Source organism: Triturus cristatus, chromosome 1_2, assembly GCF_964204655.1.
Source record: "Triturus cristatus chromosome 1_2, aTriCri1.1, whole genome shotgun sequence".
Taxonomy (NCBI): domain Eukaryota; kingdom Metazoa; phylum Chordata; class Amphibia; order Caudata; family Salamandridae; genus Triturus; species Triturus cristatus.
The window spans coordinates 437,928,120-437,947,499 of record NC_140580.1 but is presented as its reverse complement, the minus strand read 5'-3'; the positions used below and the strand labels follow the sequence as shown (position 1 = coordinate 437,947,499).

Here is a 19,380-nt window from a genome sequence, read left to right as displayed (position 1 = left end):
TTGTCCTGTAGAGACTATATCTAGCTGCAGATTCCTTACCTTTGAATTTCCCCAGGCTTCAGACTGGATCCGGAAGATTTCTCATAAGCAGTATTCCTGCACGTCAGTAGGTGGCGTCGGTCGGCTTCACTGGGCCTTTTCGGCATAGTCCGCACCGGTAGTGACATCCGCATCACCTATATAGGAGCCACCTTGGCGCACTGACGTCAGTTACTTTTCACAACTCCACATGAGCAGAGCCATGAAGTGCACTGACACTGGTGTGTCCAAACTAAGGCCCTGAAAGGGATCATCCCTCACCCTAGAAATCTGTCTGTAGAATGGGGAGGACGGGTGGGTCGATAATGTACTTGCGGCTAGATATCGTCTCTACCAGATAAGGCGTTACCGAAATCAAGTAACTTGTTCATCTGATACAGACTTCTAGCCGCAGATTTCTAACCTTTGAAAAGATACCCAAGAAATACTACCCCCACGGGTGGGTCTGCGGACAAATTTAAACTAGGACGTCATGCAGGATTGAATGGGCAAAATGCCCGTCTCTGCGGACCCGAGTGTCCAGGCAGTAATGCTTGATAAACATGTCATTGGAAGCCCACGTTGCTGCTTGGCAGATGTCCAGCACTTGGATTCCACATGCTAGCACTGTGGTCCCAGCTTTAGCTCTGGTGGACTGAATTAATCCTTCATGAGGTTGCTTCTTTGCCAGTGCACAGCAGGTGGGGTCCCTGCTACATATCGAGAGATAGTCCGTTTCTGCACATTCCAACTTTGCTTCGTGCCAACATAACTCATGAAGAGCTGGTCGTCCACCCAGAACTCTTGTGTGCGGTCAAGGTAGAACGACAACGCTCTTTTTGAGTCCAGACGATGGAGTCGCTCCTCTTCCTTAGAAGGATGTGAAGGAGCGTAGAAGGTGGGCAAGGTGACAGATTGGCCCACATGAAATGGTGTCACCACTTTTGGCAGGAAGAGGCCCTAGTTCGAAGCACCAGTTTGTCTGGAAAAACTGAGAAGAATGGAGGCTTGGAAGATAAAGCCTGCAGCTCACTCACCCTCCGACCAAAGTAATTGGCACATGGAAGGCTGTTTTGATGGTGAGCAGCCTTTGGGGACAATTGTAAAGAGGCTCAAAAGGAGCACACATCAATAATGTGAGGACCAAATGAAGGTCCTACTGAGGCATAATTAATAAAAGAATATTTTAGAAAATCTATTTACAATAGGGGATTTAAATGAAGAGGGTTGGTCAGGCAGCCTCTAGAAGGCAGACAATAGAAAGATAACCCTTTGAGTGCCCAAAGCAGAGCCCTGCTGGGCAAGGGTAAGAATAAAAAGCAAAATATCAGAACGGGAGGCAGAAAGTGGGTCAATTGACTTTTCTGTACAATATGATACAAATCGCTTCCATCAGCAGGTGTATACCATCTTGGTGGCGGGACACCTGGCTGCCAGAATAACATTGCAGACTTTGGGAGGAAGGTCGAAATCTATCAACTGCCGCTGCTCACTCTCCATGAAAGAAAGCGGAGAGTTGACAGGTTCGGGTGGAGGACCCTCCCCTGCTGCTGCGACAGAACATTCTCCCAAAGGTGCACTCTGATCAGCGAATCGACACTCCTGTTCAGAAGCTCGGGATACCAGACTCTCCATGCTATGTCCAGAGCCACAAGGATGACTTGGGCCCGGTCGGGCTTGATCTTCTTGAGAACTCTGGGCAGGAGTGGTATGAGCGAAAATGCCTGAGCTCCACTCGAGATGAAAAGCATCTCCAGGTAAGAGAAGCCTTGGAAACTCCAGCGTGCAAAACTGCTGACATTGCGCATTCTCAGCAGAGGCTAACAGATCTAAGGCTCTGCCCACTGCTGAAAGTGACCTTACGCCACTTTCGGGAGAGAATGCCTTTCGTGATCCACTACACATCGACAGCTGAGGTCCTCCACTCTGGCATTCAGAGAACCTGCCAGGTGTTGAACTACCAGGGATATACCAGCTTGTTCTAGCCATGTCCAAAGACGCCCTGTCTGTTGCAGAACCACATGGTGGTGGTGATGTGCTTGAACACCTGCACAAGCCTTCCCTTGATGGAGGGTAGGAAGGCTTTCAATGCCAGTCAGATAGCACAGAGCTCAAGCATGTTGATGTAGGGTCCAGAGTCCGCTGGAGACCAGAGTACTCTGATCTCCACCTCTCCCAGGTGGCCGCTTCATCCCAGAAGTGATGCATCTGTCAGAGACCGAAACCCAGGACAGAGGCTGAAACATCGGTATCATAGCCTGAATATCCTGGACTCGCAGCACAGGAGGATAAGCTCGAAACTGCACTGTGTCCAGATCAGCTCTGATGAAAGGGAGCATCTGAGAGGGAGTCAGGTGCGACTTCGGCATGTTGATAGTGAACCCCTGCGTATGCAGGAGGTTCCAGACTGCTGGCTACCAGATCCATGAGGCCGGAAGGAACTGCATGCTCGTCCACGTACAGGCTGGGAAGCTTGCTCAGCTCGGTGGCTGGGAAAGGGTTGGTGTGGTTGAAAGCTGCTTCTGTGGCCGCAAAAGGCAGACTGGCGATTTGGGGCAGTTGAGAAGCACCAGGACTGGGCCCTAGCCCACGAGTCCTCACAAGCGCTGCAACGCGGAGTCTGTCTGGTCTTTGAAGAGACAGGTGCCAGCGAAAGTAAAGTCCATGAGGGGTTCAGAGATGGAAACTCCTGGTTGCATCACCTCCATCAAAGTGTTGGTCTTGACTGCCACCGAGGGACACTAAAGGACGATGACCTCAACAGTCGTCCGCAACACCATTGTGTATGTAGCTCCCTCCTCCGTAGCCACAATAGGGGGAGAAAGCATGTCGGCACCTGGGGCGTATCCAGTCCTTGGCATCAAACAGTTCCTCACACCAGCCTATATCTTGATAAAACTGGTATTCTCAAGGGTCCAGTGACCCCTCCCATTCCTCCCCAAGGCCTAGCCCTTCAGAATAGGGCTTAGACTCCAACCTAGGACACGTGGGTCCTGTTGGAACCGGAATCGGCATTGGGGCCGGCACCAAGGAAGGTTGTAGTTGTATGACCAGTGTCAGTCCGGATTCATGTCCGATCAATGGGGTCCCATCAGAGCCTGGGCCGGAGCTGCTGGCACGGAACCAGATGGAGGCCCCTCTGACCCTGCGGTGCCCGGATGCGCGCCAGAGGGGCCAGGCCGCTAAAAAATTACGCAAATGGGCCCCATAGAACTCTTTAATTTGAACCGGGGTCACTACAGCTCCTGGAAAACTGGGTATGCACGGGGTGTCGGTAGAGTGCAGGTTTCGAGGAACCATGCCTCGGACGCTGATGTTCGTTCATGGCATAAGCACACTTCAACTTCTTGTGCTTGTGGTGCCTCTTACCAGAGTGCCCCAATTTCGAGGACTTCGGACTACTGGGACGGTCCTGAGACCTTCCTCTCAAGCAGGACCACGACTTCCGCAGAGGCCCATGCCGGGCCACATGCAGCACCACGGATTGTTCCCTCAAAGCCTTTGGTCGCATTGCCCATCAGTCGGAGCACGACTTGGAGTTGTGGTCGCGCTTCAGACACCATAAACACACAAGGTGAGGGTCGGTCACCGACATGGCGCAGTGACAGGCACCACATTGTTTAAAACCAGTCTTCCTCAATGACATAGTCGACACACCAGGAGCAAAAAACAAAACAAAAAAAAACACAAAAAAGTTCGACAAAATGTTTTAAAAAAAACTGTCAAAAACTGGGGATACGTCTTCTCTCGGATCCACACTGGCTGATGCAGAAAAAAAAAAAAAAAAAGAACAGACACCAGTGCGCCGAGGTGGCTCCTATATGGATGAAGCAAAAACCAAAGGAAATGATGGATGGAGTGTTGAACATTGCAAGCACTCACCCCCAGTCAACTGATCTGGGTTTAATCCATCACCGTTCTTTAGCCCACTCTGCCACCCCAGTTCAGACATGGCCATATGCAAATCAGTCTGACCCTGTGCCTCATGGGAACAGTCCAGCCCGAACTGCCAAGCCATGTCTTCCCTGGACCGGAAACAAGCTTCCTAGGACCGGTTTCTGGCATTTCAGCCGTCTTCAGCCAGGCTTGCTTGAATCCAGTGGCAAAGTGAGCAAGGGACTCACGTCTGAGCATACCCTGCCAACTTATGGCGAACAAAGCAAAAACCAAAGGAAATGATGGATGGAGTGTTGAACATTGCAAGCACTCACCCCCAGTCAACTGATCTGGGTTTAATCCATCACCACCCCCTTTTGAACCGCTTTCCTATATGGATGAAGCGCATGTCACTTTCGGCACGGACGATGCCATGCGCAGCCGAACAACGCCACCTACCGGCACCCAGATGTACTGTTCATGAAAAATCTTCCAGATTCAGTCTAACGCATAGGGACATTCAGAGGTAAGGAACCAGCGGCTAGAAGCCTCTAGCAGATTTGGATGTTTTTAATCTATGGTTTTTAATGCAATATGCTGTACGTTTATGCACGGCTATTGACCTAGAACAAACATTTATATAATATCTTCCATATGTGCATCATATTCTAGCATCACTTGCACATGATTTGTAGATACACAAGTTAAATAGCACCAACCAGTTTGTGATTTTAAGATGAGGGGCTGAGCACAAAAAGAAATACGTTGAAAACTCTTCATTGGATTAGGACCAATATCCTTCAGAATGCATGAAAGATTGTCTCAATTGAGCAGGAAACAAACCAAATATTTTTTATAATGTTTATCCACTTGATAAGGGAAGAGAGATTGTGCATTATGCCCAAAGATGCCATCTTAACTGCCCTGCCTCAAACTTGGGAGTGGCGCTGAGGCGGTCAGTTCTTTAACCAGACCTCTTAAAAGCAAAAATATGTATTATGTTCTTACAATCTGATTTTGAACGAAGGGACCCAATGAAAAGGGTTGCTAAATAATTACTTTTAGTGATGCTGACAAGGACATGGGTTAAAAGAGCATTCTTGCATTAATCACTGCCCCAGCAGCCTTGGCTTCAGTAAGGTACTGGTGAGAATTTGCAAATCATAAAGATATACCTTTTCAAAATGTGAATGGTTTTCGTGTGTCACAGGAAGGAGTCAAATCATTCTTTGGCAAAAATGCCTCCTTAATCCCTGAATCCAACTTTGAGGGCCTGTATACTTCCTATGAAACACCATTTCTTATCACTAAGACATCAAACATTGATGTCGCCCAGAGAGCAGCGGGCAGCGACCAGTGATCTATGGAAATTCCTTCTGCAGGTTTCACTGGGAGGTCAGGGATGCCTCCATTTTCTTGGCAGGCCTAGTCTGATTTCTATCGAAGAGGCGGAGCTATGGAGAGAGATTTGAGGTTTTTTCAGGGTTCATTTCTCAAAATTACAACTTGTTGGATTTCTCTCCTGCAAGGCCCTCTGTGAAATACTGATTACTACAAAACAGATGGAGTGTATACGTTCAGAACGAGGGTACAATGTCAATTTACATGGTGTACTAGAGTTAGTGAGTTCCTGATGAGTCGTTTTTCCTCCCATCAGGATTTGGAAGGGGACAAGAAAGAAAAGCCTTCCTAACAGTGGCCTTAAGTGAACCGTATCTATGTGCAGAGGTTAACCTGGAAGAGCTTTTCTTTTTGCTAGCATGAAATCTTGTTTCTAGAACGTGTTTGAGAACTAGGAACGCCACCTTCTTGATTTGGCCTCAAGGCTTAGTGTGGCTTACGTTACTAAAAACAGTGAGGCTTGCCTTCTGTGGCTTGAGTTACTAAGAACAGTGAGGCTTGTCTGCTGTAGGATCTTAGCTTTTGGAAGCTATGTTAGGGACGTTTCTGTGAATGAGGAGAAACTTGCTGGCATGTAGAGGATCTAGAGTTAAATACAAGCACTGGGAATACACAGTGGGTGTGTACCAGTTGTGTGCGCACAATTGATATGCTGTGGACTGCTCGATTTTTCTATGAAACTTATTTCTTGGCGTTTGTAAGTACATGGAAATTGGAAAAGCCCTGAATGGGGGGGGGGGGGGGGGGGAGGACTTCAATGGAACTGGGACATGCAAAGCAACACCCTCTCCCCTTCTGACTACATTAATCAAGAGAGCTCAGACTGTATCATGAAGAGATGTGCTGGCTTAGCGCAGAGCCACATGCTTGTTTTTTATGTTTGAGGGTTCTGAAGTTCATCCATGTAAACACAGAAAAATTATTTTCTGACTTAAAAAAATAACTTTTAACAGAGTAAATCAGAAGAAAGAGTGGCACAATCTGCTCAGTATTGTTTGAAAATCACGCAATAACTGAGAAATTGATATACATGTATGAATCTAAACAACTCAAAAGGGAAAAGACAGGGCACTCGGCTCTTCGCTGAGCTAGCACAAGTCTGCATGATATAGCCCTTCCTGCCACTAGGACCGGCCAGGATGATTTCCGATAGATTTTTCACTAAAAACCTGGCTTATTAGAATGTTTTGCTCGTTCGGGTGAAGAAATCTCCATGCTTGTAGACTATGGATGACTGAAGTTAACTACGAGAACTGATCTAACGAAAGCCAGATGCTACAGTACCGTCACACTGCCTCATCCCTATTGGAGCTTTTTGAAAGCCACAAAAATGATTGTTCAAGATCTCGCACAAAGTCCATCAGACCATATAGAGCTCTCACTTGATACCACTTTTGACTTTCTCCCAACGGAGAATTCTTATCCCCACATGACAAAGCTTGACAGGGGGAACGTGCATCTTAAGGCCAGCCAGAAGACCTCCAGTTTGACCTTGTTTTGCAGTTTGTTGCCACTTGGAACTTTGTATATCAGATGCCCTTATTTTACCAAGGCCTCTTGCAACTCACATCTGACTTGTGTTTTGAGACTTCTTTGGATTCAGCCCCCAGGCTAGCTTATTTATTTCCAAGAACCAACATGTCTTCTAACAACAAATGTGGAATAGTAACTGGGAGGAGTACCTAACTTTGGGAAGGCCACCAATACTCAAGGGTCAACCTTCCCTTGTGACCCTCTACCTCCATCACTAAAAGGATTTTAATACCTTTAATCTGGACTATCAAACCGCTCTTGCAAAGCATACTCGACTTTCTGTAGAACTGTTGGTATACAGTTTGCTGGGTAGTCCCATTTGACATTTTTGATTCCATATATATATATTTTTTTTTAATGTGAATGGTGTATCCTTCACAAGTATAATTCCTCAGCTCTTTATGTCGGACTGATCTTCACTGGTGAGCTTTGTCCTTTTCCCCATTCGTTTGACCTGATAATCCACTTTCTTCATTTTTTTAAACCATTTTTCCGATTACATTTTTATCTTTTTACTTAAATGCACTTCAGAATTCCACACGGTTTAGTTCTTCCATGTATTCTTCGTTTGGTTGGTTGGTTGGTTGGTTGGTTGTTACACAATATTCACCGAGTATTGCCTTGCTGCAGAGTTCAGGTTAGCTAAAGGCTTCATAGGTTAATCTCATCGAAATCCATTTCCGCAATTGGTTTTTCAGTGTGCAGCCAGACTTATCAAAACAGTGATCTCGCTCTCCCATGGCCCAGCACTTCAACATCTACCAACACTATCAATAAAGCTGTCAATTGCATGCACTGCTTCACGAGCCAGCAATATATTAAAACAATTAGAACTCCATGCAGGCTTGCGATACTCCACAAATACATTTTTGTTTAAATTCTTAAAACGTAATTGCCAAATTCACCATAATTCGATAAATACAATTTCAAAATGTAGTACGCATTATTCTTGCCCTGCAGATAAATACTGGACAATGGGCTACTTACTGCTCAGATGGATTAAGATTTTTTTTAGGTCATGGCAAACTTCATTAAAGCAGCCAAAGCAGAGCATTTTAATTACATTAGTCGCTTCCACTCTTCCTGTACATATCCCATCTGGCTAATTCAATCACAGATTTCTTTTCAAGGGGTTCACTGGCAAGAAAATCAATACTAAGCATTTACCCTACAAAGAGGATAAGGAAAACCTGGAAGGATTAGGATATGACTCGGTTGCAGAGAATAAAGAAAAAAAACAATCTAGGATAAGACCAAAGTGATATTTACAGAATAAAATGACCTAAAGATCGAAGGCATAACTGCCTTCAGGTGATATATTTATTCTTTATAATACTTTTTGAGGCAGTTTTCCTTGTGAACAAAATATAAAAAAATCTCAGTGCTAGTGTTATTGTTGTCCCAGGACAGGGTGAAAATACTTGTTACAGGAAGGAGAATGTAGTGAGAAAAAGATAAAACAAAAATATCCATTAACCCCTCGCATAAAACCACCTATTTATGACACTGTACCAGACTGCAATATTATGATGGTTGAAGCAGAGCACTTTATGAGAAAAAGGATTAGTTCAAACGCGTTACGAGGTGTAAGACAGCAGTTCTTAACCTGGTGTCCGTGACAGTTTACATAATGAAATACTAGCAAATTAACAAAGCATATGTATATAAAAAAGCAAAATTAAAAATTGAAAATGTTAAACGCGGTTTGTAGGGGTGGAGACATTTAAAAGAGGAGACTAAAAATCAAGTTTAGAAAAGTTCCAATCTCCCCAGTAGAATAAGATTTCGATTTTTGTATTTTGCTTGCAAATTAAATAAAATATATGATTATTTGTGCATTTGTCTGATCTATACTTGTTTCGGTTTTGTTTGGAGGATTGAACCATAGAAATTGCTCAGCCTGAAGTCCTGTTATAATGTAATGCAGCAGAATAGGGATGCACCATGTAAAACGTTATGGCCAGAGCTGCCGACTTTGGAAAGGCGGAACCAGAATAGAGTCCTAGTGTTGGCCCAAAATCTTGTGATTCAGCACAGTTCACTGACTATCCACAAAACTAAAAGTAAAACTCGGATCTTGGGTAATGTAGTCTGGTATTCGTGTAAAGAGCTCCCATGCGCATAGGCCACGTTCACGCTAATTAAAACTTTGGAGAAAAAAAACTTTTAAAAATGGTCCAGTAAGTTGTCCTGGATCACCACCGTCAGCCACAGCGAGCTTGTGCTTCAGTGCTTTACCACTGGAAGGCTGGCAGGGTCACAGCGGTTCACTAAATCATGCATCACTTTCGGACTCTGAAAGTGAAATCTCCCCCACTACATGACAGGTGGTTTAGATTCTATTAAAGACAAGGAGGCAAAGATTATGACAAACCTTCCTTACTGTATTTCACTAGTATCAACATTGAATCACAATATATGAAACACATTAAAGAGAGTAACATGAAGGATTGTAAAGTCTTAACAAGATCCAAGGTTAACATTGTATGTCTTGTGCAGCACATTACATCATAACAGTCACGATGGCCTCACAGTACCATTATAAATAACCCAGACAGAGAGCAATTCCACTTCTTTGTCTGAGACCCAATGTCTTGTATCTGAGACGGTCTTCAACGAAAACGAGAAAAGAAACAAACTAGGAATCATAGAGTCTAACCATTGAGTAACATTCTGTCTTTCTAGAGCGAAATCTACTTGGAGGCAAAGATCTTTGCTTATGCCTTTATTATAATCTAAATCTCCTGTCATTGTAGCGGAAGAGATGTCACATCCACAACGTAGTGTTAAACATGGGCAATCGGTTTAAAATAATACATTCTGAAAGTTGATTCATGAAAGCAATCTGCTGCTTTCAAGGTGTCCAGATGAGATACAAGCTTTTGATGCTCAAAAACATAGATATCAATCCCCACCTCCATCATAATTTAGTCAAGACCTAGCAATCCCCACCTCCATCATAACTTAATCAAGACCTAGCTTTTTATTGAAATCAATAACTACAAAGCTGAATAAGGCCATTAAATGGCAATGTGGTTCTATTAACATAAAACAATGGGTGTCAAGGGAAAGAATGCGCTACCTGCAAAAATACACAATCACTAACTGTGCGAACAACAATTTACACTACGGTGCATTCAACTTGAGGTTAAACACCCCATACCCCAAAAAAACAATCAATGATTGAATCATGTAATTTCTTATGATGAAGCACACGTGAAATTAATGATAAAAGTCTCTTAGTAATAACAACAAAAAAGAAAACAATTTGTGTGGGCTTCTCTTCTTCTTTATTTCCAAATTGGATCTTCAAATTCCTTAATTTGCAAACATTCCTCCACTCCCCAACGCGTTTCGTCGATAAGGGATTAACCCATACGACTTCCTCAGGGCTGAAAGTGATAAATAATATAATTGGAGTACAAACACTAACTTAATCGATTCTTAAAATAGCCCACAATTCCTCCATCTGCACAAGGAAATAAACATGCTGTGTGAGATCACACCTGCTGTAACCAGTGTTTTGCTTTGTTCTTATTAACAACATTACCACAAAATTATACACAAATTACACCCACAAAGCTAACATAAGAGATGTTGCGGACTGGTGAAGATGGGCTGTTTGCCCTGATGTGTGAGGTGGAGGCACGCAAGGTATAACATGGCATATTGTATATTGGCCTGCTGGACTTTCTGTTTAAGAGGTAGGAATTTCCTGTGGGCTACTTGCACCGCTTTAGTGAAATCCAGGTATATGGACACTGTGCATCCATTGAAGTTGAGCATGTGTTTCTCCCTTGACAGACGTAGGGCTGTGTCCCAATCACAATTGTTTAATAGGCGTGCAACGATTGGCCTTGATGGAGTCCCGGGTGGGGGCCTAGACACATATGATCACTGGGCCCGCTCTACTACCAACATCTGGGAAAATGACTCCGCGTCAAATACGTCATGAGCAAGCACTTCAGCCTTTCAGTGTTGGCAGATTTGGGTACACCTCGGATCTGTAAGTTATATCTGCGCAAGTGCGCTTCTAAGTCTTCATGTTTGGCAGATATAACGGTCAGAACTTTTTCCACATTGAGGAGTTGTTCACTCCTATAAGAGGTTGAGTCCTCAAGTGCAGAGGTCCTGTATTCTGCCTCCATGATGCAGCTATCTTGTTTCGCTAGCTTTTTGGTTATAGAGTCCATCCGGAGCCCTTTGAGTCTATGTTGGACTTAATGGAGGTGAGGCTATGTTGCATTGCAATGAGAAGCGACGACTTCTCTGTCGTGTTGGTCTGCGAATCAGGCTGGAGTTCCTCAAGCACTGTTTGATGTGCACTGTTGTCGTGTACACAAATTGATTTACAGGCATCAAACTGGCGTTTAGTTTGTCTGCCCTCCATTTTGCCGATGTCGTTATTTATGGTAGTGCTTTCGGCAGAGAGCAAGCAATGCGGGATCAACCCAGTGGAGGAAGCTAGTCACTCAAGAGTCACTTGGAGGCCCAGAGGGGCACCCATTGCCCAGCCCCCCACCCCTTGAAAAAAAGGTACTTGGCGCAGCACCCCCGCGGTTATGCCTTGCCTCCCTGAGTCTGTAAGGAGGGGCACGAGCAGACCCAGGTCTCTCCAGGCAGCAGCAAACGATGGCTCACAGATAAGGGGGTAAACCAGGAGGACCTCAGGCGATGTAGCGTATAACGTTCAGGCAAATCGCAATGGCACCTGGGCGGGTCCGCAGTACGTGCAGGTAGTTGATTGCAGCAAGCAAGCAGCTGTCCCGACGACAGCAGCAATGGATGATTAATGCCCCGGGAGCCCCCCCCCCCCGACCACTTATATGTATTCCTCTCACGCAGGGACTGTCACGCTGAAAAGGGTCGCCAGGATAGTGCTTGGTGGGTGTTAGGGACCCTATGAGTCCCCATCAGGTGTACCAGCTCATTTGATGCCTCTCAGGGTGCCCCCGCAGCAAGGTCAATTTCCTCAGCATAGAGCCAGGCCTCAGTGGGGGCCCCAGTAGATGGCAGGACCGGACTGCAGGGGCCCTAGGCTCGGCAGCCCCCCCCCCCCCCGAGTAAATCAATCAACGGCGTGAGAACGGCTCAGGGCAGTCAGGCAGCAATGCGGAGTGCAGTCTGCAGCCCAGATCATCGGCTGGCAGCTACTAGGCTTGCTTCCCCATGGGCACACACCAGCCGTCGCGGAGCAGGCCAGAAGCAGTCTGCACCGCTACTGCAGCCGTTTGCCGAACTGCAGACCAGTCGCCTACCTTAATGTCAATGAGTGAGCCCGATATGGACCACGCAATGTGGCCGCCATTTTGATGAATGGCTCTCTGCTGCAGCCCGCAAGGCTGCAAATCGCTTAGCTGCCATGTCCATGTTCGTCCCAGCCTGTTGCTCCTCCAAGCGAGTCGTATGTGCCTTAGTTATTCATTGCTGACCAAAGAGCTGTGAATAGCAACCATTTAGAGCAGGATTGTGTTGGATGTTGGCTCCAGACGGCAGGAGCCTCACACAGGTGCGGCCATCTTCAACACCAGCTCTCTAGCACCCCTCCATTTCTCCCTACATCTTGACAATACCCGGAGGTTCTACAAAAGATCAGCAATATACCCTACCCAATTATCATCCATTTCGCCTCTCCAATGTATAAAACACAAGATACTATGCTTTTAACACCGTTGATCTTTTCTGCTGCAACACATCACCTCATTCCCAAGATGTTATTACTTCAAAGTATCTGATGAAATTTCCATCTCAATCCTCATTCCCCATTATTTGACTGTTCCCCTCTGCTCTGTCTAGATCTACTGGTCTTATAACATTTTCAATAAAAGTCATTTGAAATTAAAAAACAAAAATGTTTTCATTGCGGAGATTTACTTCTCTTCCTCACAACAAAAAATAACCACATAAGTCAGGCTTACTCATTTCACTCAATATTCAACACTGCTTTTTTACACCAAACTACTTTAAAAGTTCCCCAGCCATCACTGTCAACTATGTATAAAAAGAATGCCTCACTCATATAGAACGTCCAGCAAAGTGTGTGTGTGTTTTGAGTATGCATGTGTACACGTGTGTATCTGCGTTTACGTGCATGTGTGTATACTTGTGTGCATATTTAGATCTGTGTATGATTGGGTGTGTATTTACATATGCGTGTGTTTGTCTGGGGATATATTTGTGTATGGTTTCAGTGGTGGGGTGTGTGTTCGTGGTGAGGAGTTTGTGTATTTTTCATGGTGTATGTGTGTGCTGATGTCTCTGTGTCTTGCTTTCTACGATTGCAGACAATCGGTCCGTTTCTTTCTATGCTATAGCTGTCTATGGAGCTCAATTGAGTCCATATGTCCATGTCTGATAGTAACCACAGTGTTAAAAGTGAACCCCTGAATCCACTGGCAACCTTTACGATCTTTTTACAGTCAATGCCTTAACTGCAATGACAGTTCATTATCTTTGGCACATACCTAGCCACAACTATAAAATAGTACAACACTCTCAAAAACGAATTTCAGGTCAGGGGCAACAAGCAGGAACAGTCAGGAAGGCATGGAGAGCTGGGTCAGATTTTAATTGAAAAAGCACTCAGCAATAGGAGGATTTTTTGGTTTGGAACTCTCTGCTCTGAGTTTATATGAAAGACATCCTTCTCCTTACAATGGGTTGTATCACAAGATTAGCATGAGTAAACAGCACAAATTAAAAGATACCAGTAAAGCTGGCCATTTTTATTTTTTAGGAGACCGGGCAGCTGGTGGGTACGAAGGGGTTTGTGATATGTCATAATTTTGGTGTGCACTAGAACATTATACACATTTCTGCCACATACTTTGTGTTATAGGGAAGTAACCCCCACTTTCTGCTGGTCATAGACTTAGGAATGGGGAGACTACCTTAAAAGTGACCGAGAGGAAACTGATACTCTGGTGTCGTATGGATCCTACTTTCTCAGCAAGACTGTGTGTTTGGGCAACATAAGCATCAAAACTATGGGGGACTTGTCCGCACATACCATCAGAATATGTTGGCCTAATTCTTGGCTAGCTCACAGTGCGCCATCTGGGCCCCTAAAATGACAGGACACTGGGTGGTGTCTGCAACATCAGAACAAGACAACCCAAATTCCCCCAAGGAAATCGTGCAAAAAAATCTTGCCCTTTCGTTTGTAACTCAGGTATGCCCAAAGAGGTACCACAAGAAATACACTAGTGCCGTTTCAAATGAGGCAACTGGCATCCTGTGTAAAATATATGCACTGCAATGATTAATAGAATGAAGCAAGCAAACCAATGTCACCAGCATGAAAATAATGGTAAACAAGATAAATAATTCAACCATTGTACAATTGCAATAGATTATATGAATACCTCTTATTGAACTCCTACCTAGCTTTGCCGATTCTAATATGTATAGGTGTGCTAATCTGCCTGACCCTCCAGAGTGCTCTAGTTCTCCAGTTACCTGTTTGCATGTATCATCCGAAAGCCAGGTCTAGTGTTGAGCAGGCCCCCGTCCTCCTCAGGATAGGGATTGAATCCAGCTGGGCTAGAATGCAGGCACAGAGTGACCATGACGATCCTGTTGAAACGCTCCTCTGCCAAAGCAAGGGCTCATGCGGTTTATATATTAAACTAAACTCATGCATTCAGAGCCCGAGATCAGGACTGGTCACATCTTGTTTATTCTACCCACCCAGGGCTATCACTTAAACAACAATCCATAACAGTTTGCGCAGAGTACTAGGGGCCTTGTACAGATTGTTCTAAGAGACGAATATGTGGCTACGAAGAAATATACACCCAAGCAATTATTTTCAGAATATGCTGATGGGCAAGCAAAATGTGTGACAAAGTTCACGGTTTAAAAAGAGGTCAACTTTAAACATCAATATGTAAAATGGAAGCGTTTGTGCCCAGGGCTTATGCAACTGCACGACACTGGCCTCTCCACTGTGGTAAAAATCAATTATTTTTTCTGAACATGCCACTTTACAGCGTTTGACTCCTATTTGGAGAGTTTCCAAATGCTAAAATGCCTACACAACAGTCAGTAAGAACTAAGCTGAGACCACTTAAATAACTTTACATTAGTAACCTAAATCATTCATGAGCAAAGGTCAGGACTAAACCGGTCTATCAACTCATAAAAGGCTCATTACACAGCAGAAACTGGCGCTGAGCAACTATGGTTTCTGCCAGCAAATAATTACAGACTACATTTTTGCGAGCTTCAGTGGGTACACCCAGAGGTTGCATTTCAGTTTGTAGTAAGCACATGAGGCTGCCTTGTGAGCGTATGGACAAAAGCGCATGTTCAAATCAAATGAATCAAACGAATGAAGAATTTGCCTATAACAAGGCAGTAGTAATCTCGCTAAATCACCCCACGTTGTCTGTAGAAGATAAAGGGATACTGAGAGCAAACAGGTTAGAAACAGGAGGCAGAATTGTCCAGCTAATTTGAAGAAAGGGGGCGGTACGAAATGTACGGTGAATGGATCACTCTAGAACTTTGTAAACCTAACGCTTACTGCAACATCATGTGCAATAGGTGCAAGATGAGGTACGAGATACCTGGGCATATCAATGATGTGGCTGAAACTAGAATGCATACCGATCATTTGAATGTTTGATGAAAGACATTGTTTATTGATTCTTGAACCCAGAACTTCTTTTGAAATTTGAATTGTGACGCGTTCACAAACATTGTAGACCTGTGCTGGCAGGTCTCGTAACCAAATACCTAGGTGTTGGCCTTCACACACACTTGCCTTGGCACTCCAGCTGGTTTAATGTGCAAGATCTCGTTTCTGTGCTTACATGCAAGTGCAATAACAGTGCCCTGTTACTAGGAAGCAAGCCTATCAAATTAGGAGATAAGACATGAAGTGGCCTGGTTCGTGCTCAACAAAATCATATACAATACATTTGTTGCAGCATATTAAACAAGTGACAAAGCACACATCAGAATAAGCGGACTCTTTAGGACAAATAATCTGCTTGTGGTAATCCTCAGATCACTATTGTACAACAATCATTGATTTATATATCAACCCAGCTTTGGGTCAATTGAAGAATACCAACGAAAGCTGCAGTCAATCCTCTTCAAATAAACCCTATAAAAACTGTTCTTCCTCTTGGTATCAGTCTCTGGCCTCCTATATGCTGAACAGATAACAGTGGAGTTCATTCTGGGTAGTTTTCATTAAAAGACCACCGCAGTGGAGCAGAACGCGTCCAATGAGCTCATTTCTTCTAAATGGTATTCATGACGTGTGTGATTTACAGTTCAGTGACTTTGCAGATGCAAGTATGGAAAGTAGTTCTAGAAATATGAAAGTCTGCCAGGAATAAACTAATCAAAACAAAGGCAGTAAAAACATTACATCATAATCAAAATTTCTTAAACCAGGAACCCTGGATGTTGCCTTGCTGGTCAAAATTGGTAGATACCCAAAATTCAACACAGACGCACCCTCGATGACAACCATACTCCAGATTAAAGCACCAAGTGGCATTTGAAAAAACGGATAGCCATCATTAGTCTATTTTGTCATATATGGTTCATAAAAATTAGGAGTTCTGGGTGAATCATTAACTTAAAAGTCTGACTCGTGGTTATAAGAAATTTCATTAAAGATGCTGGAGCAGAGGAGGGAGTGGGCGAGAGGGCCTCGGTACAGTGAGGATTCTTTGGCCATTAAGATGGGGGACAATCAGTAAAGCGATCTGACTAATTATGCATTTTCTAATATTTAACACTTCTAAATATGCCGGCCGAGATTGTTTAATCACAGTCCCTCATTGCAACTATGTTTGCAGATCATAGTGTGTCCTACATCCAGAAAAATGCAACATACATATTTTACCCACTCTAGAGTTCATGGTTTCAATAGGGAAAGCGTTGAAAACTATAATGTTAAATAAAAACACCTTTGAAAATCTTAATATAAAAATGTGCTTACTGGATGCGAAGAGCTGGTCTCGGTTCTGGATACTGTGGGCCCTGTGCCGTTCTGGATCTGTGAACTGTCTGCCATCCCACGAGGGGAGGACACGGTCCCTGACTCGCTGAGAAATACTGACAAACTGAAAGGTCTTCTTCTGGTTTGTTCTCACAGATACAATAGTTCAGCTGAAGTAGATGTTGCTGAGGACAGACACGCATTTATTTAAATAATAATCTAATTTTCCTTACCGCATGAAGCAAAAGTTACAAAAACTATATCAATTTAGGTTATAAAGAAGTAAAAAGCTAGGTTCCTGGAGAGTATAACTGACCAGTTAGATAATTGCAGTATAAGGCTATTACGGATGCCAAATAATATAACAATTTGAGTACTTAAAAATTGATATTGGTAAAATGGGGAAAGTTGGATTTTGAACGTTAACAGATTTACATGGAGAAATAGAGCAAGGGAGACTGAGTAAATTTCTGATCTCCAGATAGGACCTAATTGTCATTTGAACAAAGTAAATGTACATACAACGATATAGACTGGTGAAAATATAGGGTGATTGTGTAAGGGGCATACATTTTTATTCTGTGTGCTGCAATGGGAGAAATGCTTAGACACAGAAGCTCGGTGCTACAGCGAGCTAGGAAGCTTTATATATGTGAATGGGGGACCTTTTGCAAACTCTACGCATTATGCCAGCAGCTCTTGTGGAAGCATACAATGACTACGCACTGTTATTCTACTAAATGCAAGTTAAAGGGTTTTTTTGTATTATTGTTGATGTTTTTAACATTTCTGTTTTTATTATATGATTTTTGTGTGCATCTTTTATGATCTGCCTTTGGAAGATCGAATAAAAACAAAGGCTGACTGACTAAGCTTATTTAAAAAATAAAAACTAACAAATATTTTCCAGTTTTTGACTAGGATGTGCAAAGTGAAAATAATACGAAGGATGGGACAGGGGAAGAAAAACTACAGCCTAGCCAGTGACTAAGGGACACCAAGTGAAGGATGCACACGCTGCAGTGGTTAAACATTGTGACATAGGAGGTGCAGCAGCCAAATGGTAGAGTACACAATATCCGAAAGGGGTGTAACTTATAAGCTCTCAGGTGTGTTGAAGAACTAGAAAGACAGGACAGCTAGGTGCAGACGCCACACAGATCATGAGAGATCTTACAAGTGTAACAACTACATGAGAAAGGTTCAGAGAAAATTAATTTCAAAGGATGGTGATTGCACGAAGAGGGTTGACAGAAAAACACAAATCTGAATTGCATTATTCAAGCTTCTGGTGTCTTTGATTACTGAGCTGTTCTCTAGTGAGAAAATACAGTTTTCATGTATGAAATATGTATAGAAAATCACACAAAATACATTAATGAGGAAAGTGGGGGTCAGTATCAGTAATGGAAGATTTCCTGTTTTTTCAAAGAGGTCAATTGACAACTCTCTCATGGGTACAAGTCAAAGACCTAGGGCACTGCACCGGTAATCAAAAGGAGCTATCCACTGTCTACCCATACTTTCATAAAGGGACAGTAATCACTCTTCACTATGGGTGTCAATACACTTTGGGTGTATCTCCACTCACGCAGAATATAGGCAGGGCTCTTCTGGTATAGCAACAAAGTAAGATACACGCAATCTCATCCAGAGGTCTAAAGACGTGAATGGGAAAAAAACAAGCATTGGCATAGCCAATAGGTCTCGCCTTTGGGACCTTATAAGTGTTTAGCCATGCAACAGTTGCATTAACTAAATACTTATAAGGTCCCAAAAGCGAGACCTACTGACTATGCCAAGAGGCCCTGCGGGCGCGAAAGTGATCGCAATCACGATCAAACACCAAAGCAAAAGTGAAAGTAATCGCGGTAAAGCGCGGCGCGCCCGCCCGCGCACATGCACTGTAGCTCTAGGCTGGCCTGGTAGCACTTTTTGGAGCCCTCTCAATAAGTCTCGCCAGACCAGCGCATGTGCAGGGTCAGGCGAGACCTTAAAATCTGTGCAGGTAAAAAGGAGGCTGGTTGCAGCGGTCAACTGTCAATTTTCATTTAAAAAGCCCATCAAACAGAGAAGCTTGTAAAATTTAGAAATGCAGTTCAACTTAATGGTATTTAGTGTTGTCAGAATGAAAAAGAGAAAAGAGTTACAGTACAGGTTTGAAGGAGGGCTAATGTATCTGATCAGTTAATATTTGCAGAAGGGGTGTCCGCGTGCAAACATTGCTAATATCCTTGAACCCCCCTTCAATCACAATGAACTGCAGAGCTGGAAGGTTTTCGACCTCAGCGAACTTGGGTGCCAGGTACACGTCAAGTCATTGAGGAGAAAGAATAAGTCTCTAGGTTGAGGCAGCATTGAGGGCGAATCAACATTTGTGCTGCATGACGGCACAGTGGGATTTGAGTCTGGTGCCTCACAGTGGTGCACTTCTGAGCAGCACCTGGTCATTTATCCTAAGAGGGAGGAGCAGCAGCTGGTCATTTATCTTAAGATGGGTGACTGTATATGATCAGATGTTAACCCCACTTCACCCACAAAATGCAATCGGACCATGCTTTCAAATATATGGATTTATTGTAACTCGTTAA

The 19,380-nt window shown here is 43.8% G+C and overlaps 1 protein-coding gene across 3 annotated transcripts in view; it reads right to left on the bottom strand.

Annotated features, from left to right (window-relative positions):
- Window positions 1-19,380, bottom strand: part of TBC1D12 (TBC1 domain family member 12) — a 244,564-nt gene that overhangs the window by 116,270 nt on the left and 108,914 nt on the right. The window contains exon 3 of one of the 3 annotated variants that reach the window (XM_085605888.1): window positions 16,790-16,974. The exons of the other annotated variants lie outside the window; for them this stretch is intronic. Within the exon in view, the coding sequence (XP_085462014.1) occupies window positions 16,790-16,864 (75 nt within the window). The 5' untranslated portion in view covers window positions 16,865-16,974. The remainder of the gene's footprint in view (window positions 1-16,789; window positions 16,975-19,380) is intronic. 3 annotated transcript variants of the gene reach the window in all.